The 26,040-nt window shown below is 48.3% G+C and overlaps 1 protein-coding gene across 2 annotated transcripts in view; it reads left to right on the forward strand.

Moving 5' to 3' along the window:
* PKIG (cAMP-dependent protein kinase inhibitor gamma) overlaps positions 1-26,028 on the forward strand; it is a 63,316-nt gene extending 37,288 nt beyond the window's left edge. The window contains exons 2-5 of one of the 2 annotated variants that reach the window (XM_006202510.4): positions 550-716; positions 7,694-7,763; positions 21,368-21,541; positions 25,299-26,028. In XM_006202510.4, coding sequence (XP_006202572.1) covers positions 21,394-21,541; positions 25,299-25,378 — 228 coding nt within the window. In that variant the 5' untranslated portion in view covers positions 550-716; positions 7,694-7,763; positions 21,368-21,393 and the 3' untranslated portion in view covers positions 25,379-26,028. The remainder of the gene's footprint in view (positions 1-549; positions 717-7,693; positions 7,764-21,367; positions 21,542-25,298) is intronic. The other variant, XM_072944284.1, reaches the window with a different exon arrangement.
* Positions 26,029-26,040: the final 12 nt, after the last annotated feature.

Below are 26,040 nucleotides of genomic sequence, written 5' to 3' on the forward strand. Positions count from 1 at the left end.
TTCTCAGCCTTTCACATGGGTACGTGACATCTCCCCAAGTGAAGGACAAATTTGTACACCTCGGAAACTTTAGGGAGAAATTAAATAACTTGGAAAATTGTGCAGGAAGAAAGAGACGGGGGTGGGGTGGAGTTGGGGTATTGCTCTCCACCCCAGCTAGTGTTTTATGTATCAAAGACATGAATTAGACCACAGCACAGCAAACTAGATAAGCCCGCAGTAAGCAGTGACTAAGAGGCAAAGGGACTTAGACCAGGAGCCCTGGCCCAGTGGGCGGATAGGAAGCCTTTTGTCACTAAGGCTGCAGTGTTAAAAATGGAAGGAAGGATGTTAGGCAAACGTGATGGCCTGGGATGCAGTTACAGCCCCCCCCCCCAGCGCATTGTCCAGAGGAAATGGATCTCTCCCGTGGACGGAGAGGTGGAAACTGAGCAAAGGAGCTGAGTGGTTGACATCATCAGGCTGAGCATTGGGTTACAACAAATGGGGACTTACTTGGCCTGAGACGTGGGAAACACCCACTAAAACCTCGAAGTGCATTTCATTTAGGAGAGAGACAGGAAGAGAGAGAGGGCACGAGAGATTCTGCCTGCACCCGCTGGCCCGTCTGCTAATCTTGCTTACCCTCAGAAGGGAGGCGTTTTGAAACCTGCTTTCTTAAACGTGACCTTCCTTTCTGCTGAGGACCGCTGGACTTTGAAGAACTCTCCAGTCTTGTAAGTAGAACTTTCTTCTCCGCTGCTGCCCCCACCCCCAGGGAGAAGCTGGCTCAGAGGCAGGGCTCTCTGGAGAGCTTGCTTTCCAGCCTGTTGGTCACAAAGTGTCTATTTTTATATTATGATATATTATTGCTCTGAAAATTATGGCTTTGTCTGAAACTGCCTAGGGCTAGAGTCTGAACCTCAAGGCTCACAGATGGGCTCCAGTCAAATGCTGTTTTACTTTGTTACCCGAAGTATGTTGACAGGGTATCTGGAGCTCTAAAAGCAGCTCCTTTTCCCAAATGTAGGTGAGGAAATAAATCCTCCCTTAGAAACTGGTGTTTGTAAACCTTTATTAATTTATTTTTCTAATTATAAAAGTGATACAAAAACCTTTAAACATTCCAGGGAGAAATGTCTCTGAAATTGAAAGTTCCTTATAATCTTCCCCTCGTGAATATAACACTGATTTTTTTTTTAAATTTTAGATACAGATATGATTAGGTTTCATGAAGTTAGCACGTCACATGTGCCTCGATGCCAGTGCCTGAGTAGGAAACTCCAAGATGGAAATCTTTAACTTTGGCTCTCTGATCTTTTTATTGCTTCCTTTTAAAAATGTGTTGTTAATTCCTAGAAAACAAACAGAGCCTGTTAAGTCCTTGGGTGTTTTATTTGTTGGGTTGTGTTTGCAGGATTTTAAACTGAGGGAGCCCCTCTGTACAGAGAGGAAGGGAGGGGACCCCTAGACCCGTGGAAACTGAGCTGATGGTTCTCAGATGGCTTGAGGTACAAGGCTTGCAGGTGCTGTGCATGACCCACCTACACCCCTAACAGGTACAGATCATTGAAAAACCGCAATTAAAGAAGAAAACCTTCAGCTTTAAAAAAACAAAGAGCTGCCATATATTAGAATGACTGCCCAAGGAAACCGTGTGACCCCAGGCAGGTGTTTCACTCTCTGGGCCGCAGTTTCCTCATTTGTGCCTAATTGAGGGGGCAAAACTAGATGATCGCTGTAGAGTTGGGCCTTGAATAACACGGCTTTAAACCGAGTGGGTCCACGGCCTTGCAGATTTTTTCCAACAAATACATACAATGGAATACGCGATATATGGTTGACCGAATCAGTGAATACAGATGTGGCGGGTCCACTAGTAATGTGTGGATTTTTGAGTGCATGGAGAATTGTATCCCTCACCCCCATGCTGCTCAGGGGTCAACTCTTGTTTCCAAATTCAGCTTGAAATGAACCACCCAAATCTCTTTCCCCTTTGAGGAGAACCTTGGGCTTGAGGAGCAAAGTGCCCTTGGTTTTCAGTATCCAGAGTGGCTGAAAGCTGGTGCCTCTAGGAGGACTGCAGGAGGGCACAAACCAGGCAACATTACGTTACTTCTGAGTTTAACTTTTTATCAGGTTGGTGTTCCTGAAGAAGGAGAAAGTCTCAGTGTGCAGTGTGCACCGCACACATTGGGGAGGGAGGAGAAAAAAAACTCAGGGTCTTGAGCACCTGGTAAGTGCCCGGCCCCATGCTGTGCAAGGCAGTCAACACCATTATTCCCTAACTCCACTGACAGGGCGGATCTCAGCGCCTGTTCCCATACTCTGCTGAACTCCTTCCTCGCTTTACCTGAGCTGTGTGTACATAATTATTGCTGTTAACTTCTCACTGTGTTCCCGCTAGACCATGTACACCCTCTCTTGTGAGCCTGTCTCCTCTGTCTCTGTACCCCATTGCCTAGTATAAAGCTTGGCACATAGGCACAGAGGAGACACTTCGTACTCAGTTTTAACCTAAAGCCCACTGTCCTACTTCCTCGATTGGCAAAAGAGAGGGAGAACAGGAAAGGACTAGCCTTTACTTGCCTCCCCTCCCCTCCTCTTTCAGCCAGACACGGCCTCCACGCCTGCAAGGAAACGATGGCCAGAGCCAAAGTACAAAGAAAAGCAAAGGAGGTTGTCAGATCTTGGACTTCGAGTTTCCAAGGTTCCGGGTCTTGGCAGTTTAAGGGATTTTTATCTTTAAGGCCACCAGAGATCCTAACCCTCAGGAAGATGCAGTATTTAAAACTGTTTGGATTAATATCACCCCTCGGCATATGTGAGAGCTGCGGCGTATCTCCTGAGCAGCTGAGCCCTTTGAAGGTGGACCGTTGGCTGCCACCCCTGGGCGTGGGCAGTGGAAGGGCCCAGGCCTCTGCCCCTGCCTCATCCAGGGTCCCAAGGCCCCAGGGTCTTGAGACCTTGGCTGATTAAAGGAATTGTTCCTCTTCCTCAGATGGTGGTGAGGAAGTGATATTCTGGAAAGAAGGTACCAGTTTTGATGTTTATTTTTGTTTGACTGTGAATTCCTTTAGGCGACTTGCTCTCCAGTTTATTACCATCTGCGCTGTTTCCCTGCCCAGTCTGTCTCACTCTCTAGTCTCCTGCCTGCTCTTGGCCCCTGTGAGCACTTGCATTTGTGCCCCCTGGGTGGCTGGTGTCCACAGCACTTGTCATTTTAGGTAGTCTGGGGTTGGATGAGAAGTGGAGCCACCTCGGACAGACTCCCTCCCCCGACAGAGTGCACTTCTCTTCTGAAAGTGGGGGTCACAGTTACACCTACCTCCAAGGGGTTCCATGAGGACAGAGCAGGAGAAAGCTTGTATCGCACTTATTGGCACAAAAAAATGTGTGCTCAGAATTAGCTGCTTTATGGTTTCCAGAAAGAGAATGTTCACCAGTGAACACAGGCACCTGCCTCCTCAGTCATAGGATGGCGTTTGTGTGAAGTGCTGAGGCCAAAAGCTGAAGTGGGTGCTGTTCTCCTGGGACCAGAAATCCCTGGTCCAGCTGCTTAAAGAAAGAGCTGGTGGCAGGTGTTACTTCCTGAGTGTGACCAGAAGCTGAGCTCGCCCAATTAACTCTGCCGAGTCACTCACAAGGGGCCAGAAGTGATTCCTAAGTGGATACAGACATGGAAAATCTAAAGTTCTGGGAAACAAGTCATTAATCACAACCCAAGGCTGAGCTCACTACTTCCTGGAAATCTTTCAGAAGTGCCTTATGAAAACTGAGTGCTGCTCTTTAAGGAATGGTTTCTTTGGAAGTTGCAGTCACTGCAACGCTAAGTGATTCCGAATCACAGATGAAAATGCATCCGCTCCTGCTGGAGGAAGCCAGCATTTCCTAACTTTAAGAGAAGTCTCTAATCTTCCAAGAAATTGCTGGTCTTCAACTTGGCTTTTCTGAACTGAATAATGGACCTTCAGGGCACTAAAGAAATGAAATATTTGATTGCTAATGTGCTCTATTATGTCCCAGGACCTAGGTCATTTATCATGTTAAGCACTTTCTAGTTGTGGTCTCGGGCATTCACTAAACCGTGCTGAGCGCTGATGGGTACTAAGCGCAAGGCGCCAGTGCGGTTCTCAGTGCATGGAGGACGACGGGCAGGTGAGCGAATAATTACAGTAGATCACCATCAGGTGGATGGAGGTCCTGATCTTGAGCTGTGTTGATCACTCACGCACTTCCCCTCCATCTCCTGACTCTCAGAGCTTTGCCAGCATTTGCATTAGGGAGCAATGAGACCTTCTCCTGCCAAAGTTGTCACTTCCAGCACCTCCCTATCCCCCAGGGCTTCAGATGAAAGAAAGGAAGGAACTCTTCGCAAGATGTAGCGGGCCCCACCTTAGAGACCCTGAATCTGCTAACCCACGTTTAGTAAGGAATCATAGGGATGGGTGATTTTATAGTCTGAAATCACTAGATTTGGTTGTTGGTTTGTTTTTTTATAACATTATGCCTTTATTTTTTCAGATTACAAAATTAGAACGTATTCATGGAAGGAAAAGCTAGACAGTACAGAAAAACGTACTTAAATCATCATCCAGTGATTTCACTGCTCTAATTTTTTTAATAAGGCGTGGCGAGGTCAAAGGGCATAATCTTTTGTAGATCTCTGATACACATCTCCAGTTTGCCCCCAGAAAGTTTCTGCCTATGTAAGCTCCCATTAGCAATCCTGCTATTCACCTCCCCCCATCCCCTTACCTATACACTCTGCATCTTGAGTTTAGCTCGTTTTAATTTCTCCCTGGGCAGAGTCCCTATTTACATGTCTCAAAGGTGCTTGAGTTCTGTGTTGTGGTCCCCTGGGTGGGAGAAGCCACTGTTGTGGTTGGTCAGGGGCTGCAGCTTCACTGTATTTTCCTGAATGTATGTGTGAATTCATCTGCGGTTAAGAACACTTTATGTGTTTAGCATTATGCATGGTGCTATGGGGAATACCAAGGTAACTAAGGATTATAAGTAGCTCGCAGCCTGATGGAAAAAAAGACTCAATGACTCTAACACATGTGATTATGTGCCCCAAGAGAGGGACAGAGCTGTGGAAAGCCTGAGAAAGTGGAGAAACAGTAGCATTTGAGCCAAGCCTTCAATAAATTTTTCATGTATTCAGCCAATATTCATTGAGTTGCTGATATCTGCCAGGCACTGGGCAAGGTGATAAGTGGACAGTGCTACATAAAACTAGCATGGTTCAAAATAGATAAACAACAAGGTCCTACTGTATATAGCACAGGACACTATATTCAATACCTTGCAATAACCTATTTCAAAAAACAGGCATGGTCCTTCCTCACATGGTGCTTACTTACAAGGACTGATAGTGGTGTTACAAAACAAAGAGGGTGCATGATGGATGCAGAGGAGAGCATGATCAGGACAGGTTGGCTTGAAGAGGTGCTGTTTAAACCAAGATGAGGAGTCAGTTGTGCCAAGAGCTGAGGTGGGTTTCAGGGGGAGCGGGGTGTGGAGGGACGGGAAAGAATACTCCCAGTTGAGAGAGGCACACATGTGAAAGGCCCAAGGCGGGAGAGCGTGTGGGATGTTGAAGAAGCTGAAGGGATGCCAGTGTGATTAAAAGCACAGAGGGGAAAGGAAGAGAGAAGTGAGGGAAGGTTAGGATCAGAGGAAGGTTAAGAAAATGAGGGAGGGGCCTGGTGATACAGGGGAATTTTCTTCCCTTACTCAGCAGCTGTATTCCAGTATGTGAGCAGTTTCTCTCTGAGGCAGCACAGAACAGTCCTCCTACTCTATAATTTTTTTCATAAGGGGCAGGAGGACTCTGTTACTCCCAAGAGCCTGTTTTTATTTGTTGGCTTGTCTCTAGTTCCCCCTTTCTCTCTGTGATTTCAAACCTGAGCTCCCTACTGGACTTGGGGTTTGGAGACCCGAGTTTGTATTGCAACTGTTACCAACTTGTTATGTGACCTTAACTTCTCTGGGCCTCGTTTTCTTCTGTAAATGGGAGTGATGCTGTTCGGATCCCAGGGTCATTGTGAAGATCAAAGAATATAAGGCATCTTAAAGTGGTAAAATATGAAGTGCTGTAGACATAGGTATCATTATTATTTCAATGAAATAAAATAACAGAAGTTAAACATAAAGCCTTCCACCCGGGAAGGGCAGAGCAAACCTTCCCTGTAGCCCTGAGACGCGGATTTAGCGTGGCTGGCTCTCTAGGAGCTTGCTGTGAACGCTATTCCTCTTTTCTCTTTCATTTCATCCAATGGGACAAACCATTTCCTCTCCTTTCTCCTTCCATCAGAATAGTTTACAAAACAATCCGTTTCACTCCTCCAGATTCCAGGACCCATTTGGTATAGAAGCCAGAGCATCCACTTGGAGGCCAAGAGCCTTGTGAGGGGAGATGCTGCGGTTTGCTGGGCTTTGGTTCCCAGCAGACATAGACGCCTGGGAGTGTATTTAATTGGATTGGAGGAGGAAGGCAGTCAAGGGCACAGAGCCACAGAAAACAGCAGCGCAGAACCAGCCCACACAGCACCTAACGAGGGCGGTTTTAGGCCAAAGCTTTAGGCTTGCTTTTGGATTTTAAATGGGGACTTTTTTTTTTTTAAGTGAAAAAAGTTTTTCCCCTTTTAAAATAAAAGATAAATGCTTAGGAAATAAATTGCCCTTTTTTGCCCCTTTCATGAAGCTTTAAAAAAAATTGTCTTCTAGCTTTTAATATGATAGGCTGGAAGATCTGTTCCACTTGACTGCAAAAAATAAAGTGATATCTTCAGTGTTATTTTTGTCAAATATGTAATAGTGTCAAATTTGCTTTTACCTCCTCATTTAGCTTTGTTTTGCCCAATCAGTACTTCCTGAAATTCACTAATATACTTTCTAATTTTGCTCACTGTTGATTTTAAAAATCTCACTTACTTACTATGTGCGGTTTCTCTTCTGTTGGAGAATGTTCTGGGGACTTTGTGAATGGTAAACTTGCTCAATCTTTGCCTGAAAGTGTCTTTTGCCCTCACTCTTGATATTTTAGAATTTTAGATAGATGGCGTGTGCAGTGAGTATGAAAGTTACGTACGCCTCCTTAAAAGTTTTCAGCTAAAACAAAAATAGTTAATGTAAAAAGTGAAAGTCTTTCATTCCCTTTCCCCCAATTTCTGAGTTCCAGGAAGGGCCACTGTTTATAGTTTGCTCTTTGCCTTCTTCTGTGTAGATACAAAAATTGTGTATGTACAGAAATGCTGTATTTTTCCTAAGCATTAACAGTCATGTTCATACTTTTAAAGTATGATAATAAAATACTTAAAAGTGATAACATATACAATTTTACACTCCTTTCAACAACAACATGTACATTTTTCCATGAAAGTATAATGAAATCTCCCTATTCTTTGTCATGGCTGTGTGGTTTCTTATCATACTGATACACTATAATTTAACTCTTTTTCTATTAACAGACACTTAAGTTGTTTCCTCTTTTTTTTTTTTTTTTTGCTTTCACACAATATATTTTACTGATCTTTTACTTATGTGAACATATTTATAGTATAAACTCCTAGATTTTTGGCTGATCCAAAGGATGTGCACAGTTAATATGTTAATAGATACTATTTACTTATATTCCCAAAAGGTTGTTTCAGTTTACAGCCCTATAGTATGTCTGGCTCTAATTTTTGTTTTTCTTATGATTCCTTAGAATTTCCACGTTGATTAGTCCACAGTGGAAAGTCTGAAGAGATGCGAGCAGGAGAAAGAAACTAAACCAGGTGGGTAGTCAACGTTGTTCATACCACTCTACCATAGCATCACCAGTGTTTGCCTAAATCTGTTATTTCCGTTTGATGAAAGAAAAGAAATAGGTTCCACATGAAATTAGAGAGGAGTTTGGGACCCATGAAAAAGAGGCAAGATGGCCCTTTTCAGTTCACACTGCAATTTCAATCATGATTCCATTTGCACTGTTTCTTTATAGCATCGGAAAGACGGTTTACCTCTGATGGCTTGGAAGAGAATGGGTTTCATCAGCCATCTACTTGAGCAGATGGAATCATACGCAGGAGTTATTAGCAAATCTGGGCGTGATGCCAGCTTTCCTGTCCATCAGTTGTTTGTGGTAAAGGTATTTTCATAAAGACCAGGGCGCATTATGGGAATTCTAGTACTGTAATGCAGGAGTGAAAACAAGCCAAACCCAGCCCGAAGAAACAAGTGTAGCCCAGTGATCGATGGTGAGGAGAGACACGGGTCCCTTCCAGTGGGAAGAAAAATGCAATTCATAGAACATGAATGGCCTGTCTGGAAGTTTGGCCACCAAGGGTCCGTGTTCATATTTTTATGGTACTGAATGTTTCTGGCATAAGTCACTAATTTTTAACAGCCTCTGATCCATGGTTCACCCACCTCCCCTGCCCCCAACTCGCCCACCCTCTTCCGGCTCCATCTCCTTGCACGTAGGGCAGAACCTCCAGCCCTGATTTCTCCGTGCAGGTCCTGGTAGTCCTGGGAGTTTGGGGGATTCCCAGCTCCTTCAAATTCCCTCTTATGGCCTGGCCTGCCTCTCGCACCTCTCCTAAGATTCCTCTTTGTTGGCACAACAAGAATCTCATCTGGCAGGCAGCTGCGCTGGGGTTGGAACTCCCCAGCTGCTTATCAGCAAGGCTTTTGGGCCTTGCCCTACAGTAGCTTCCCAAGCCACCAGGCCTGTGTCCTGTTGTGATTCAGTGCCGCTGGGAATCCCCTGGACGCAGATGTTTGCAGTGACTGGGATGTGACAGGCAGCTCCCAGGACTGTTTATCTGGCCTGGGTCAGAGGGCCTTCTGTTCTAGTTGCTGTGGGAGCACTGGGGCCCAGAGCTACTGAACCTGGAGGATGCTCAGGCTGTATGAAGTCTATAACAGGGTTTTTAACCAGGGGTTTATGGTTGGCTTCTGGGATTCAGGATTTCCCTATAAACAATGGTACAGTTTTGTATGTATACACACACACACTTTTCTAGGCAAGATGTCTGCAGCTTTCCTTGGACTCTCAAATGTGTCTGTGACCTCTGAATTTTCAGAACCATTGTTCTAGAGAGAGCCTCCAGTTGTGGGCCACTGTGTCCCTTTGGGACACCAGCCTCCCAGATGCCAGGGTATCTTGAGTGACCTCACTAGGCCCCTAGGTTTTTCTGTTTAGGGGTGAACTGGGACAAATTAGGTAATGCAACTGAAGCTCGGTGCCATCCCATGGGATTCTCTAAGTCTAATCATGAAATTGCACCCCCAGCCCCTGTTACATCTCACTGAACACACTATATGGGTTTTCTGATTTCTGAGTCTGTAACTCGGAAGGGCTGCTCCAGCAGCTACACTGACAAGTGAGAATAGTGTTGGTAGCTAAGTGTCAGTCTGGCTTACCACCGCCACCAACAGCATTAAGTGCTTTCTATACTCTGTCTTATTCAGTCCCCACACCCTCTGTGAGGTTGGTATTGTTATTTTACAAATGGAGAAACCAAGGCACCAAGTGATCTCATGACTCACCAGAGATCACACAGCCAGTAAGTCAGTAAGTGATACATGGCCAAGGCATATGAGACTAACCACAGAGCTTAATGGTGAAAGTAAAGGGCATTTTTAGAAAAAAATTAAGTAAGCAGAAAAAATGTGGGGCTGTTTATTGGAGGGCAAACTGCCCTGTATCTAATGACACTGAGAACATTGCCATGTTATGCCAGATATGAAAAACTGCATGCAGCAGTGATCTTAAGTCATTAAGATTACTGGGTAATACACTAATGCACTAGTGCAATACCTGGGAAGAATTTCTCTCCATTATAATTGAGATAAAAGAGTTTTTTTCACAGCTTTATTGAGATATAATTCACCTACCTCACAATTCATGCATTTAAAGTATACAATTCAGTGGTGTTCGGTATATTCAGAGTTGTGCACCTGTCTCCATGATCAGGTTCAGAACATTTTCATTATCCCCCAGAGAAACCCCGCACCCTTAACTCATCACCCTCCCAGCCCACCCCCTCCCCAGTCCTAGGCAACCACTAAGCTGCTTTCTGCCTTCAGATAAGGAATTGGGATTTAGAGGAGTGACAGTGTGGGAATCTTGTGATCTGGAGTGAGTCATTCCCTGAGGAATAATGAGACAAATGAAATTTGACTCTAATGTATTTTTTAAATGGCTTTATTAGCCAAGAAGCTACAAGCATGGCTTTGATATGCTCAAATTTAGGGTTGACATAGGCAAGAGGCAAGTTTTCTTCTGAGTAATTTCCCCTTGTCAGCGTCACCTGTCAGGTAGGCTCTTCTCAGCAAGCGACTGTAACCGGTGATGGTTTCCTGGGGCCGATTCTCCACTGGCATCAGGACCCGTGGGAGTTCAGCACGCAATCTTTTTTCTGTCGTCTGAATCCCTGGCTTGGTGTCCCTCTCTGCCGGGCTGTAGTGGTCAAGTGAAAGGCACTCGTGTACAGGCCGGTCACTCATTGAAGTTCAGGAGACAGGACCCTGTCAGGCACTCGGCAGATGTACAAATGCATGCTCTCTCGAACTGTTTTACATTAGCAGATCCCTTGAGTATCTCTCCTGACTCATCCATTCATTCGTTTTTTTAGAAAACATTTCTTAATCACTGTGCCGCCGGCACTGTGGTAGCTTCTCGTCAGTCACTCTGAAAGCTCCTTCTCCCCATTATTACAGCGCGGGGCCTTTGACCCAGGTGGGTAGAGCTGTTGGCCCTGAGACAAGCCCAAGGGCCAGGGAGTTTGGTACAGAACAGTTCTCTGATGGAGATGAGGCAGATGCATCTCATCCACACCAAGACAAACCCATCACTAGAAGGCACCATCCTAAAGGATGTGCGCAGAATCAGGAGGGGAGAAACTCAGGTTCAAGGCCTGGTTCAGTCACTAACTGGTTCCACTCATAGAAAAATCTCATCTCCTTGCCCTGCTTTAGTTTTCTCCCCATCACTTTTGCCCCTGATGTTTATTCTGTTTGTTAGCATGACCGTGTGTAATAACTGGACCCCTGAGCCCACACCCTGCCTTAGACATCTTCTTGTTGCAGCTCTTAACGACCAAGCTTTTTAAAGATTCTTAAAGTTTTAAGATTATATACAGAAGTGGTCCCTAAACTCTTCTTTTTCGTCACCTGTGTGGGCTGTGACACTGTCTCATCTGTAACAGAGGCTGGTCAGGGCAGTGATCACCGGCTAGATTGTTAGAATCCCTGAGGGGAGGTGAAAGGTAGAGTTTGAACCTGTTCCCCAGAGATTCTGGGGTTCCGATATATGCACCCCCACCCCCCAACCACTGGTTAAGAACTGTGGGTATATGAGTCGCCCTCCCTAGCTAGACCTTGCATGTCCCTCCAGGGCACCTGGTGTCTTACTATTTTGTGTCTCTGGCATCTAGCCAAGCCTGGTACACACTGAGTAATCAGTAAAACTTCGCTGAATGAATAGACGAATGAATTAATATTATAGAGATAGTATGTTGTTTCTTTTCATTCTCCACAGTGGATTTGGGGCATATGTATAACTGAGTCACTGTGCTGTACACCAGAAACTAACACAACATTGTAAATCAACTATACTTCAAAGAAAAAAATAGCCAAGAGATGCCCAACTTACCCTGTCGTGCCACACTTGAGACCCCAAGTTTGAGGGGGAGGAACCTTGCCCAGAGGTGTCCAGCTTGACATCAGCAGAGCTAGAGCTTGGTCCAGGTCCTGGACCTTTGGCCAACCTGCTGGGACGTGACCTCACTTTCCCTTCCTGCCCTCCCTCCACGTTTTGACCAAGACTGCCTGCCAGCTTCTGGGGACCTTGTGTTTTAGCTGAGCCCTCACCAAGTTTACATGATGTGTGAATAACAGAAGGCCCGGGGAGACTCAGTGAGCCTGGTTCCCAAGCAGTAATTTTTTGGGTCTGTTCGGCCCCTTTCCAAAGACCCCACAGGAGCACAGACTTCCATGGATTGAAGAGTTTGTGTCATTGTCCCAATTCCCAGCCCCAGCCCTCCGTAAAGTGCAAACACTGCCCTGCCACATGGGGAGATCTTAAGATGTGTACCCCCCAAATAACTGTTTTGGTGGCAGAATCCAGAGACTCAATCCAACATCACTGAAAAGATTCTGAAGACTTTAGAACTCCAGCTGAAAATTCTAAGTAGACTGTTCCTTCAGTGTGAGTAGAACACGCCTAGGCATACGGCTTGGTCCGTGTTGTAGAATGTTTTCCTGGGACTTGGTGCTTGCTTGTCCTTCCTTCAGAAATGCCTTACTTTGAAGTTGCGGACAGAGGAGAAAAAGTGGAGAACAAGGGATTGGACAGTTTCTAACAAACCCTTACTGTGTGCCAGGCGTGATGCTAGTTCGTTCCATGCTTCCTGGCCCCATGGCACAGGCTCAGTCTTGTGCCACACTCGGCAGGTGTATGACTTGGGCAAGTACTTAGCCGCTCCGTGCCTCAGCCTCCTCTTCTGTAGGACAGAGTTCATGTTGCTCTCTCCCCCAGAGAGTTGCTGTAAGATCCAGTGAGATAATGCCTGTAAGATGCTTAGTGGTCTGACGTGCTGGCTCGGATTATTCCCCACGACACCTTTCCAAGCAGTTGCTCCACACCCACTTTACAGAAGAGGAGTCTGTGGTCAGTGAGGTACCCAGCCCTAGGAGCAGAATCTGAGCGACCCCAGGCCCTTGCTGTGCTCACCACACTGCACTAGACTCCAGGCGCTCAGCTGGGCCTTCCAGACATGCCGGAGTTGCGGGCACAGGGACTCTGGAGGCCTCACAACCCGCAGGGTGCCCCGTGTCAGGGTCTCAGAACCAGGGAATTTGAAAAGGCAGGGCTGGGAATCCACTTGAGAGGCTCTGTAAAGAGCAGAGTGACAGAGAATGTTTCAGACAGAGTAAACAGTCTCATTAAGGCCCCAAAGTCAGGAAGAGCTGCTTTGAGGAACTAAGGACCAAAATGGGCCAAGAAGAAAATGGAAATGAGACAAAAGGTCACAGAGGAAGGCAGGGCCAGATCAGTGCAGGACGTCAGGGGCTGCTGTGAAGAGTTTGGGTTTTGCCAGATTTGGAGTGGAAAAGCTTCGAAAATTGAATGAAGCAGGGGAATCACATGACCCAGTGTCTGATTTGCAGATATCCCCGTGGCCTTTGTGCAGAACAGACTTGGACTGAGGGCAAGTGGGGAGCAGGGAGGTGGTGAGGAGGCACCACGGTGGGGGTGAGGTGCCGCTGAGAAATGATAGCTACCAGGTGGGGGCTTGGAGGAGACAGGGAGCAAATTCAGGACCTGTTTTGCAAGTAGAAAAGACAGGACTTGGTGACAGACTGGACATGAGTGAAGAAGGAGGAGCCTCCATCCACCCAGGCTGGCCGCAGCCTGAGCATCTTGAGCTGAGGAAGGCTGGAGGGAGCGTGCTTGTGGCTGCACGCTTGAATCCTGAAATGCTGGGGAGTTGTCCCAGGGCCAGGAGAAGCAGGCAGTTAGACTGCAAATCTAGAGCTGTTAAGAGAGGCCTGGGGCTCTTTGGGAGTCCTTGGCACAGACTGTTAAGGGAAAGGGTGAGAACCCCTAGGTCACATAGAGAAGAGAACTCAGGCCTGGTCCTGGGGCCGGAGGGCCTCTAACACAAAGGCCTCTCACAGAGGAGGCACCTGCGTGGAGGAGGTTGAGAAGTGGCCTGACAGGTTGGAGGGAGGCCCCTGGAGGGGCATGATCTGAGAAGGGTACCCATGGGGACCTCGTGTGACTCCAGCACCCTGCCCTTTCCTCCTCACCATGCGGCCTCCACCCGAAGCAGGCCTCTCCTCCCCTGGCCCCCGGGGGCTGCAAGGCTGTGGCCCTCGGGGTGCAGAGGCCGGAGGCCCCGCCCGCTGCCTCACTGGGGGCTCTTTGAATGGGTGCCGGCTCCTTTCTGGCGACTCCACTCTGTGTGTGTCCCTCAGGCACTAGACAGAGTTTGGGGCCAGTGGCCAGCAGGCTGCACGTGGCTAGAACCAGCTGACCTGCCCTTTCCCAGGTTCTGGGAGTGTGCTCAGTTTGGGGCCCTGTCTTTTTGCTGGCCTCAGTGACTCTGGCTCTGGCTGTCCATCACAGTGGAAAGCCGCTCCCTCTGAACTTGAGGAATGCCAGCTCAGGAGGCCCTGGTATTTATCGGGTTTCCACAGCCCTTTCTTCCCTCAGAGAAGCCTTAGAAAGCATTTTCCCCACCCCGGAGGAGGCCTCTCCCAGGGGACCAAGTCCCACTCTGTGCTGTGTCCACTGCAAAATGGTCTGCTTTCGTATTTGTACGGTCTCTGCAAATATTTAATTTTTAAAAAAGAGAAAAATAACAGGAAATGACCTTTCTGGTATATTTGGGAAACAATTTGGAGCTGTAATGGAATGTGCCTGAGCATCAAGGACCAATAGCTGCAGACTTGGAACAGACCGTGTAGCTCTTGGCGGAGCCTGGGGCCTCTTCACTCTACAGAGCGGGGGGGAGAATGAGAAACCAAAGGGAGAGACGGCTTCCCACGGGGAACCCAGCAGTGCCCAGAGGGAGCACCTGCCAGAGTGCAGCCTCTGACCCCGGGGCCGCCAGGGTCTGGGCGCACAAGGGCTCTTCCTTTCCCTCCTGGGCCTTTGGGGTCAAATGCCTCATCCCAGGAAGGCTCCCCAAGCCTCTCGAAGATGAGGAAAGGCAAAAGAGCATCACTCTTGAGCATCCCATAGGGCTCCAGCTGAGATAGGAAATGCTACATCACTGTAGACCCAGATTGGCTGTGGTTGACTCTGCCAGGATCACCCGCTAACATTTCTACAGCTCTCAGGACAAGGTCACAGCCTTAGGAGGCCTTCCCTGATTATACAACCTTTAACTGAGCCATCCATCCACAGAGAACCCTGTTCTCTTCTTCCACAGCATTTACAACAATCTGTGATGATGGATTCATTTACCTGTTCAGTGCCTTTTCCTCTTTATCATGTTGTATTTTTTTAGTCCCCAGTGTATACCCCATACGTGGCACAGTGCCTTAGCATATAAAAAGTGCTCAGTAAACACTGAATGAATGAAAGAAATACAGAAATGTCAGGAATGGAAGAGACTTAGAGATCATTATTTCAACCTTCATTATTCAGATGGGGGAAGGAAGCTGGGAGAGAGGGAGAGACCCATCGGAGGTCACCTTGCTGCAAGGAGATGAAGCCAGACCTTTGGCTGCTGTTGCAGTGCAGGGCTGCACACCCTGCACTCTTTCTACCCTGGATCTAGACCATCTTCTGCTATTCACTCATTCATGAAATATCCATTGAGCTTCAATTCAACTATGAGCTCGGCCTTTCGGATATAGCAATACATGTGCCAGCCAGGGCACCATGTTCTGCTCAGCTCCGTAAAGCATAAAAGCAGAAAGTGATGGTTTTGCCCTCTGTGCATCACTAAACATAGAGTGAAAACAAAGGAGTTGAAAGAAAACGCCACAAAGATACTTTTACTGATAGTCTTGCAGTGAAACTGGACCGCAGTAATGACTTATTAATTCCTCTTACCTTCCACACATCCTATCAGACTCTTTACGTGCGCGTTGTCTCATTGGCTTCACAACAGCCCCTGAGCAGCAGGGTGTTATTTTCTCTCTGTGTTGCTAAGGAGGAAACTGGGATCCAGAAGAGTGAAAGGAGTTGTCCAAGGTCTCCGAGCTAGTAAACAGGGACACTGGGCTGCATGCCAGCACTGGGCACCTACCAAACACACCACCCCCTCAGAGATGTGTCATGTCACTGGGGGCTCCCAGGAGTGCAGGGAGGTGTGGGAGAAAGAGCTCTGGACCAGGAGGTTGGATCACTGAATCAGGAACTTAGGGCAAGTCACTTTTCCCTTTCTGAACCTCGGTTTCCCAAGCTGTTAATGAGAGGCTTGTCTGGCTGAGCTCGGGAAGCCCTTTCAGTCTGATGATTCCACAGACAGTTTTGAGATAAGTGGAAAAAATTAAGGTAGATCTCTAACTCATACCTGATGCAGATGAATTCCAGATCAATCAAAGATTTAAGTATGAAAAATAAAGCCATGAAAGTATAAGAAATAAGGGAGAATTCTTTACTAATCTGACAGTGGGGAAGACATTTATTTCTAAGTATAATCCAGAGTCCAGAAATCATAAAATAAAATATCTATATGACTCCATAAATAGAAAAAAATGTGTGCATGGAGAAATGTCAAAAACAGAACAAATAACAAGTAAAAACTACATGTAATGCCTCTTAAGGTGAAACACCAATTGTCTTAGTATATAAAGAACTCCAAAAAATCAGTAAGAAAAAGGGCTGCAATCCACTAGGAAAAAAATGGGCATCAGGAGTTGAAGAAACAGTGTGCAGAAAAGGAAGTACACGTGGAAAGAAACTCAGTTTCCCACACAGGAGCAGTATAAGCTGAAACAGCCAGGTACTGTTGTCATCTTTCAGACTGAGGGGCGGGGGGGAAGACAGCGCTGGTGAAACTGGTGAAACAGAGCGCTCCTCACATATGCCCGATGGGAGTACCCTCTGTGGAGGAAAATTTGGCCCCATCTATTCAGTTAAAAAAAAATTCACATATCCTTTAATGTGGCAGTTCTGCTTTTACAGGAACAACTCTGAAGTTCATCAATTGGGAAATAATTAAATCGGTCTACAGCAGTGAGACAACAGAATGCCATGCTGCCAGTTTAAAAAGAAAGTAGATTTATTTTGCAGTATAAGGACTTTGGGTTTGTTTCTAGAGTTTTTATACAGTGACTTCGGTGACTTCAGGGTGATCTCGAATTGTTTTCCAGGATGTACTTTTAAGTGGGGGGAAAAAAAAGATGAAAAGCAATTTTTTGTTTTAAATTTTTAAAAACCAGAAAGAAGGAAGGGAGGGCTGAAGGGAGTATGTATGTTGCCTGGACCATCCTGGAAGGATGCAAGGAAGTGCATGGCTTGGGGAGGGTGTCTGAATCCAAGGAGGTCCCTGAGCAATTACTTTCCTTTCGTACCTTTCGAGTTTCATACCATATGCACACATATTCAAAAAGGGAAATAATTTATAAATAAAGTGAATGCTTTTCCTATTAAAAAAAATTAGAAAATACAAAAAAGTTTTAAAATTATTCATAATTTAATTAAATAATACTGGTATATGGTTACATCATTGAGATCTTCTTCATTTAACCATCTATGTATGAACATTTCCCCCCCCATCTCTTAAAACATTCACAGACATTTTAATACCTGAATGGTATTTTCATTTGGATATAAATTAGACAAATATGTATATATTTCTCTATTGTCCCTTTAGGGCTTTTGACATGTTCATTTAGGTGCTCATTTTGGTGTCTTTAGTTTTTGATTATTAATAATGAACATCTTTGAACAGGTATCCTCATGCACAATGTGGATTACCTTACTAGAATGAAGTATTTTAAGCTGATTTAGTGGCTCAAGGATATGAGTAAAGTTGAAGTTCTTGGTGCGTCTTGTCAAGTTGTTCCTTAGAGAGGTCCTGGCATTTACACTCTCATTAACAGTCTGAGAATGACCACTTTCTGGTGCAGCTTCCAACTCTGTTTCTTTATTTTATTTCCCCATTTGCTGTTGACTTTTGTGAGGAGAGAGTGAGGGAAGAATACAAATACTGAAGAAAAATGAAATTGTGTGCTTGTGCCCTGTGTCAGGGAATCCCCCAGACACACAGCCCCAGACCCATCTTTGGAATTGCTCTTCTCCGGGGGGATGGGGATGGGGCATCGGGACCTCATTGGCCTCAGTTAGCATCTTCCAGGATGGGGCTCTGAGCTTGGCACACTTCCCTCTCTGAGCCAGGAAAGCTAGCTTTCTGCCCTGGGCAGCTTGTAAGTAAGATCAGCCAGACAAGGGCAGGGTCCAAAGCCCCGGGGTGTCTGTTCCAGCAGGAAGCTAGTCTTGTAGATAGAGCCTTTAACTCTATGCCACAGTGTCAGTTGCTAGGAATCCCGGGTCAGAACATCAGCACAGCCGTCTACAGTGGACGGAGGCCTTTCCACCAGCCCCAACAAGGGCTAGTCATCCCCACAGACAGGGAAAGAGGGATGGAGAGAAGGCAGGCAGGCAGACAATTCAAATTTAATTTGACTGTGTTTATTGAGCACCTACTCTCTGCCAGGCCCTGGTTGAGTATCTGAGGATGGAGCAGCCAGAGCATGTGTTCCAGCTGCCAGGATTAGTTAGGCCTTTCAGTCTGGCCTGGTGGAAATCCAGACAGAAACAAACACCATTTCCCTTGGAGCCAACATTCTGGTTGGAGGACAAGGGCTGAGGAGACGGGGCTCGGGGAGCTGGTGTGGCCTGCCCAGGCTCGCTCCCCTCCCACCAGCATGTGTGGGTCCTCCTGAGACCTTCCTAAGTCATGGTTATAAACTCACCCTGCTGACCTCAGAGGCTATCGTGTCAATTTAGTCAGTGAGGTATAGAAAACATTACTATAAATGTTGCCTTTACCATTATTGTTAGAACTGTCATCATTTTTATTTTGTGTTACTACTGTTACTGCAACAGGCTATTCCCCTGTTATGAAGCTTTGAGCAGTTTCCCCAGAGGGAGAGTGTAGGAGTGAAACTTCTGTGACCTACAGAAGAACCACCTCTGGGACTTCAGAGAGTTTTTTTGTTTTGTTTTGTTTTGTTTTTGTTTTTGCCAAGGAGGAGCCAAAGCATAACTAGGGCAACTTTCTCTCAAGGCAGCTAAGAAAAATAGTCTGGGTGCGCCCTCTGCTGGAGCTGGGAGGGATGGCCTTAGAATTCTGGCCCCGCTTTTATTCTGTTTTATAGACGGGGTAATGGAGGCCCAGAAAGGGAGTCTTGCTCCAAGTCTGGTGAGACCAGAGCCAAGTTCATAACACAAGGTCATGTCTCTTGTTCTTTTCTCTTTCTACTACAGGACACCTCCCTGTCTCCCTTGTCTGATCTTTGAGTGCCCCTAATTTATTCTTTAGGTGTCTCTTCTGGGCTCGGTGTCGTAGGGAGACGAGGGTCCAGCCCTTCATACTAGCCAGCCTCTCTTCCTTTCACCACCACCCCCCGCCCCGACACACACACAGCACAGAGCACTTACTGAGCCCCACCCTGGGTGCTTTCCGTGCACTTCCTGCCAATGTCAGTTACTTTCTGAAAGCATTGCACAATCACTTGGGCTTATAAAAACTCCTAGCATTATAAACATATAATCTTAGAAGTGAAAGTTCCCCTTAGTCGCAAAGAACCATACTCGGCAAGGTTTTTTCCTTTTATGTGATGTCTTTCCCCATAGCAACTGGGTTTTCTTTAAGGTGGTGTTTTGCAACCTGCATTTTTCAATTAACTGAGACACTTTGCCGTGCCAGTACACATCCATCTGGTGCAGCTCTTTTTCATGAATAACTTTATAGCTCATGTAATGCCTGGCCTTCTGAGGGACACTTGGGAGCTTCCCTATCACTGACTGCAGTAAACATCCACACACGACAGAGAGCATTGGAATTGCATGCGTGTGTCTAGAACTGGGAATTGCTGGGCCCATCTCACCCGGGAGGACTGAGAACTTCGACAGCCAGCCAGTGGCTTAGACCTCCCCCTCTCCCGCTTCCTAACTCAGGGTCTGCCAAGTGGCCAGAGTCCATGTGGTGACTGTGTGATTTGATTGCCTTGAGAAAATCATAGGTACTTAAAGAGAGGTGTTTGTATTGCCCTAGCAGATTAGCCTTTTAAAAAAAGTACATGATAGTAATAACCATTGTTGACAAGGGTGCAGATAAATGGACAATCTCATGGGCTGCTGGTGGGAACATAAACAGGAACAGAACTGAATTTATATGTTTTATTTCCTAATTTTTTAAAATTATAAACACCACACTATGCCATTCAGGAGGGCAGCTTGGAAATGTGTCAAATCAATGTCTTAAAATTTATTTCCCCATTTCCCTTTAGCTCAGCGATTCTACCTCTAGGAATATGCTCTAAGGAAATAACTAGAGATAGGCACAAATATTTATATAAAGACCTCGTGCTGTGTCTAATGGTGGAAAGTTGAAAATCACCTCCATGTTCATTTTCATGGAACCAGTGAAATAAATCATGGTACATCCAAGTACATGTGTACAAATATCATCTAGAGAGATCCCTTAATGACTTGTTCCAGGGTAAGCTATAAAATAACTTGATCTCCAAATAATTATTTACATGTATATGGCTCTTATTTGTATATGTGGTTCTCTTCTCTCTCTCGGCTGTAAAATCAGCCTTCAGGGCTGTTAATCACCATCTCTGTAGCAATAACTCCTCAATTCCTGCCTCTCCTCCCCATCCCATCCCCCATCTCTTCTGAGCTCCAGCTCCCTAACTGTGTACCTACTCTACCTCTGCCTGGGGGGCAGGGGGCGCTCACAGGCATCTCAAGGATAACGTGACCAAATGAACTCAATCTCCACCCCGCCTTCACTCCCCATCTCATAAACCACACTGCTATTCACCTGCTTGTTTATGTCAGAAATCTCACTTTCGCATCAGTCAGACACCAAGTCCTGTTGATCCTTCCTCCAAATGACATCCAGAACCTGTCTATCACCACCTCCTTGGTCCACCCACCAGCGTCTCACACCTGAACTTGTGCAGGAGCCCCCATTGCTGGCCCCCTTCCGGGCCCTGCTCAACCCCAGGTGGCAGAGTCATCTTTGAAAATGCTGATCTGATCCTTCACGAGGTGTAATGGGGCCCCTGCCCAGCTCAGCAGCGTCCTCAGAGTTTCAGCCCGTCTCCCGCACACTGCAGCCCACCGTGCCCTTCGCTCCTCAGAGCCTTCACACCTGCTCTTCCCCTCAGTCCTTGTCTAATGCCTATTCCTCCTTGATCTCAGGTGAAATGTCACTTCCTGACTCCTGGCCTGGGTCAGGCCCTGGTAGTCACTCCAGCACCCTGCCTTCCCCCCTGGAAGCCCTGAACACTGCATAATTACTTAAGTATTAGGTAATTACCCTAAATTCCCCAGTAGACTGTAAGCTCCCTGAGAGCAGGGACTGCGGCTGACTTGTTCATTGCTGCATCTGTGGCACCTAGCCAGTGCCTGGCAGGTGATGTGGATAAATGTCTAGATGGATAAACATGTAGATGGTTATCATTAACTTAAAGATAAAGGGTGTTCTTTAAAATGGTGGTGATTTTGCGGGGTACAAAATTACGGATGAATTATTTTGTTCTTTGTACTTTTCTGTGCTTTCTGCTTTGTCTTCAGTGATCAAGTCAATAACTGTGATTTTGTCGGAAAACATCAGTGCTGGGGCCCAGAGCTGAGGCTTTTCCTGCAGTATGCAGAGGCTTCACGTCTGCCCTCCTGCTCTTGTCCCCACAGGCTTGAAAAGCGATGCGACAGGCGTGATGGAAGTCGAGTCCTCCTACTCGGACTTCATCTCCTGTGACCGGACAGGCCGTCGGAACGCGGTCCCTGACATCCAGGGAGACTCCGAGGCCGTGAGCGTGCGGAAGCTGGCTGGCGACATGGGCGAGCTAGCCCTCGAGGGGGCAGGTCAGAACCCTCATGTGAGCGACCCTCTTCTGGGCTCAGGGGCTGGCCTCTGAGTCCTAGCCTGCCCACTCTTTCTCAGGGAAAAGTACTGCTTTTAAATCAGGCCCCAGTCCATGGTTCCTGGCAGAGTCCAGCCAGTCTCTAGGCTGAAGGGTGCAGCATTTCACGCCATGAGGACCCTCGGGCCCCCCCTTTCCCTAAGCCTCCCAGTCCATCCACTAGTCCTCAGTTCTCCTCCAGGACCCTCCCCAGCCCCTCTGCTTCTCTCCATCCCCACAGCCACCACCTGGCTGAGGCCACTCAGTACTGCAGCAGTCTCTTCCCCGCCTCCCACCCCAGTCCTCCTGCAGTCCAGCTGCCAGCCTTCTGCCCCATCCTGCTTCTGCCCTCACATACCCCAGTGGCAACCTACCAAGTGGAGCTGAACTCGTCCCTGTGCTCTACTGTGGGCCCAGGCCCTGCCCTGCCTCTCAGACCTCAGCGGGTGCTGCCCCTCCCCTCCTTGTCTGCCCTCCACTCACACCTTTGGTCTATTTCTGTCAAGGTGCAGGTCTGCGCCCTTCAGGGCCTTTCATCTCTGGCCATTTCCTCTGCTAGAACAGCCCCACCCAGTCCTGTGGCTGTTGTCTCCTCTGCCTTAGGCCAAAGGTCAGATACCAGGTGCTCAGAGGGGCCTTCCCTGACAGCCCAGTCATCCCTCCCCAAGCCCATGACCCTCACCACTCTGATAAGGTCTCATGTGTTTAGAATGAGCTTCCGGAGAGCAGGGCCTTCTGTGCTGCTGGCACATAGCAGGTGCTTGGAAACCACAGGTGGAATGAGTGAATGGAGGAAATCACACCGCCACCCAACATAGTGCCCGGGTCACCCTCCTCCCTCCATCCTTCCAGTGGACTCTGTTCAGCTAACTGGTCAACTCTGGGACCTTCCTTCAAGAGCCTTCTCTGGTCCCACTGCTCTGCTGTCCCCACAGCACACAGAGGCCATGTCAGTCCCTGTCCCTGTCCCCACAGCACACAGAGGCCATGTCAGTCCGTCACATTGCTTCCCACAGCATGCTGCACTGTCGGGCTCTCTGTGTCTCCCCCATGAGATGTCCTTGGAGGGCCACGACCCTGTTTTCCCTGTGAAGTCCCCCAGTCCAAAGCCCTTGGCCCTTGCTGGCCAAAAATGACCTATTTTTGGTCTGGGGGCTTGGCCCACTCTTCTCCCAGTATAGTTGGACAGGCAGGACCAGAGAAGTTGGATGGCTTGCTCAGGGTTGCCCAGCAAGTTAATGTAGTTAGAATGAGAACTTGACTGCCTCTAGCACCCTGCCTGAGGAACCCCACCTTCCATCCCTGCACCTTCCCTCTCAGGGGTCTGTCAGCCTTCCCTTGGCCTGTGGCCTAAACGCCTCACCAGCCATGGGAGCCTCCCCGGGTCTCACCCAGCTCACCTCCAGCCTCTATTCCCATCTTTCTCCCCGTGCCTCTGATCCAGCCCGAGGAAGGTACTTATGTTTCTTGAAGGTTCCTGATGGGCCGTCATACACTGCTCCCTCCGTCTGGTTCTTCCTTCCCTTGCCTGGCTCGCTTTTCCTCTTTCTTAAGAGACCCACACAGCTCTGCTGAGAGGCCCTCTCTGACCACCCCCTCTCAGGCAGGAGGAGGCGCCTCTTCTCCGGGCGCCACCACCGTCCCACGTAGCGCAGTGCCCCTCCATTAGGCCAGGAGCTCCTCCCGCCGGGGATCCGCGTCCTGTGCCGTCGGTGCCTGGCAGCGTTGGGCACACGGTATCGGTGCCTAGTCAGTGGCTGTTCACTGACCAGCACGTCCAGCTGCCAGGATGGGCCTGCTGCCAGGGCTTCTGAGTCTGCTCTGGTGAACTGTTTTCTGTCTCCTTCAACTTCAGCTGGAGCCACTCATCCACGTACCCAGGCCCTCCAACGCCTGTTACCCCGTCCGAGTCAAAACCCCTGAGGTGTCCCAGTGTCCCAGTCTTTGCCTGCCAGGGTGACTGACAGTTTAAAAGGGGACCCGAGGAAGGTGTAGTGCTCACTGCAAGGCGGTGGAGTGCAGGCCATGTGACTGGCTGAGGGGCCTTCCAGTAGGCCCTTCCAGGAGCAGTTTCCATCGGCAGTTCTGCAAGTCGGGCTCAGTCCAGCAGACTCACCAAGGGAGTGGGATACAGAGAATACAGATTCTGACCCTGCAGACCCTGGATAAGGTCCCGGAGCATCTGTTTGCTTAAATTAAAGCTTGGGAGACGGGTGCACAGCCAGGGCAGGGGAGAGAGCATGGCCTTAGGCTGTCCTGAAGGACAGGTGCCAGGCCTCCCCAGATCCTGTGTCTTAACGCTCCCCAAGCACACTGTGTGCACAGCTTTGTCCTCTGATATTTCCTTACGTGGGGAGCACAAGTATTTCCTTACTTGGCCTAACAGTGAGAGATAAACAGTCAGCAAGGCATGAAGGAATATGAACGCACTGCTTGGTGTATGTGACCGTGAACTTTCTGAATCACGCTCTGCCCTAAATGAGTCCCAGGGGTGCTGCTTGGAGAGGAAGGTGCTTGGGGACCTTTTCTCCATGCCAGGAGAGAACTGGGACGGGCTCAGAGGAAACCTAACCCCTGGCTAAGCTGTTCCCATGTGCCAGATGACCACAAAGGGACAGAAGTGTCACCATCCTCACTTCATAGATCAGGAAGCAGAGGCTCAAAGAAATTAATTAAATTGTCAAGTCCCACAGCAAGGAAATGGCAGAGTGGCAGTTCCTCGGGAATCTAACGAGGCTGTTCCTGCTCACCAGGCCGGGAGGCTCAGGGCCAGAAAGGAAATTTGCCCGAAGTGCAGTCTAATTTGTCGGGCTACTTGTGGTCCAGAAGGGCCCTCTAGGATCAAGTCTTTGCTACAGGCACTGCCCCAGGATAGGAGGTACCCTGGGGGTGGAGAGCAGGTGTCCAAGTTCTGCCCACACCACTCGCTACCACTAACACCCACTTCCGGTGACGGCTGCTAGGGCAGAAGGAGGCGGCTTCCATAACAGATCTGAATAAACCCCGGAGGATGCTGCTTTAGTGGCAGGGACACTGCTCCCTCCACCACGTGATCTCAGGCAAATCAGTTCACCTCTCTGAGCATTGGTTTTCTCATCTGTACCATAATGTGACGCTCATCACATTTCCAGGCTGCTGTGTGGACTTGCATAGAAAGTATGTGCCTGTGTGCAGCCTCTGGAGCTGGGTGCAGGGTGGTTTCTCCTTAGTCACGTGAAGGGCTTAGCCTAAGGATGCAAAGACACAGGCCACAGAGGGAGGTGTATGTTTGGTCTGGTGAGGACACAGGACAGCCATGGGCCCTTCCTCTGCTGTAGGCCACTCCCAGTGCTCCCCTAAGCTAGCCTAGTCCGGTGCCCTTTGCTGTCTTACAAAAACTGTTATCTGCTGAGCACTGGGACATGCTGGGACTCCGCACTGCCCTCTCCCTCTGCAGAACCCACACATATATCCTGACCCTCAACAGCCCTTCACCTGATGCTGTCAGCGTCCACCCACAATCCTGGCCCTTACTTGACCTTAATTATACTAGTAGTAGTGCATGAATTTTCTTTGTAGAAATCAAAGTGTTACAAAGTTCCCTTTGGCCACCCCCACCCCTAATCCAGCTCCTGTCCAGCTCCCCCAGGGCTTACCACTGTTGCCACTTCGGTCAGGTCCTTCTAGACCTTCTCCTAACGCTTTCCCTCCATGTATACGCTCCTCTCTCTCCCCTGCAGAAGGACAGGCGGAGGTGGGCACCCCAGACAAGGAAGCTAGCAACCAGCCTGAGAGCAGCGATGGGACCACCTCATCTTGAATGTGACCTTGCCCAAGGAGGCTGGAAGAGAGACACGCTGTGGACGGGGAGCCCTGGCACTGGCCCAGCAGCCTCTTCTGAGCAGTGTGTTCCAGGCAAGCCAGGCCAGACTGAAAGGCAGCCCCCAGGGGCTCCCATGGCCCCTACCCTGGGAAAGCTCTCTGCCCACACCCCCAGGCTCCATGCTCCTACCACCTCCTCACTGCGCCTGGGGACACTTTCAAGACACTGTCACCACAGGATGTTATTTATTCAGTGGGCGCCAGGACTCAGGAGCTGGTCCTGCCCACCTGGGTGAGCAGCCTGGGCAGGGACCACATCCCAGCTCTGCCCTCTCTCCTCCAACCCTGGCCTCTGGGTCAAGACCTTCTTACCCCTTTTTTAAAGAGCACTTTTAAACTTTTTAAAAATGTTAAACCTTTTTCAGCAGAGAGGGAAGGAGCTGACAATTCACTTCTTCCGTGTGGGGGAGGCTATTGTAAACTAAACTCTTTGACCGTCTCTGCAGCTCTGAGTTCCCTCCTGGAGCTTCACAGATCCATTCCTACAGAAGGGGTTTGTGCTCAAAACTCTCTGATCAACCCTTCACCCCTTCTACCAAGATAAGTGACACCTACGGCCCAGGAAATAAATGCTGATGATTTATGTGACTGGTTTAAGAT

The sequence above is a fragment of the Vicugna pacos genome, chromosome 19, assembly GCF_048564905.1.
Source record: "Vicugna pacos chromosome 19, VicPac4, whole genome shotgun sequence".
Taxonomy (NCBI): domain Eukaryota; kingdom Metazoa; phylum Chordata; class Mammalia; order Artiodactyla; family Camelidae; genus Vicugna; species Vicugna pacos.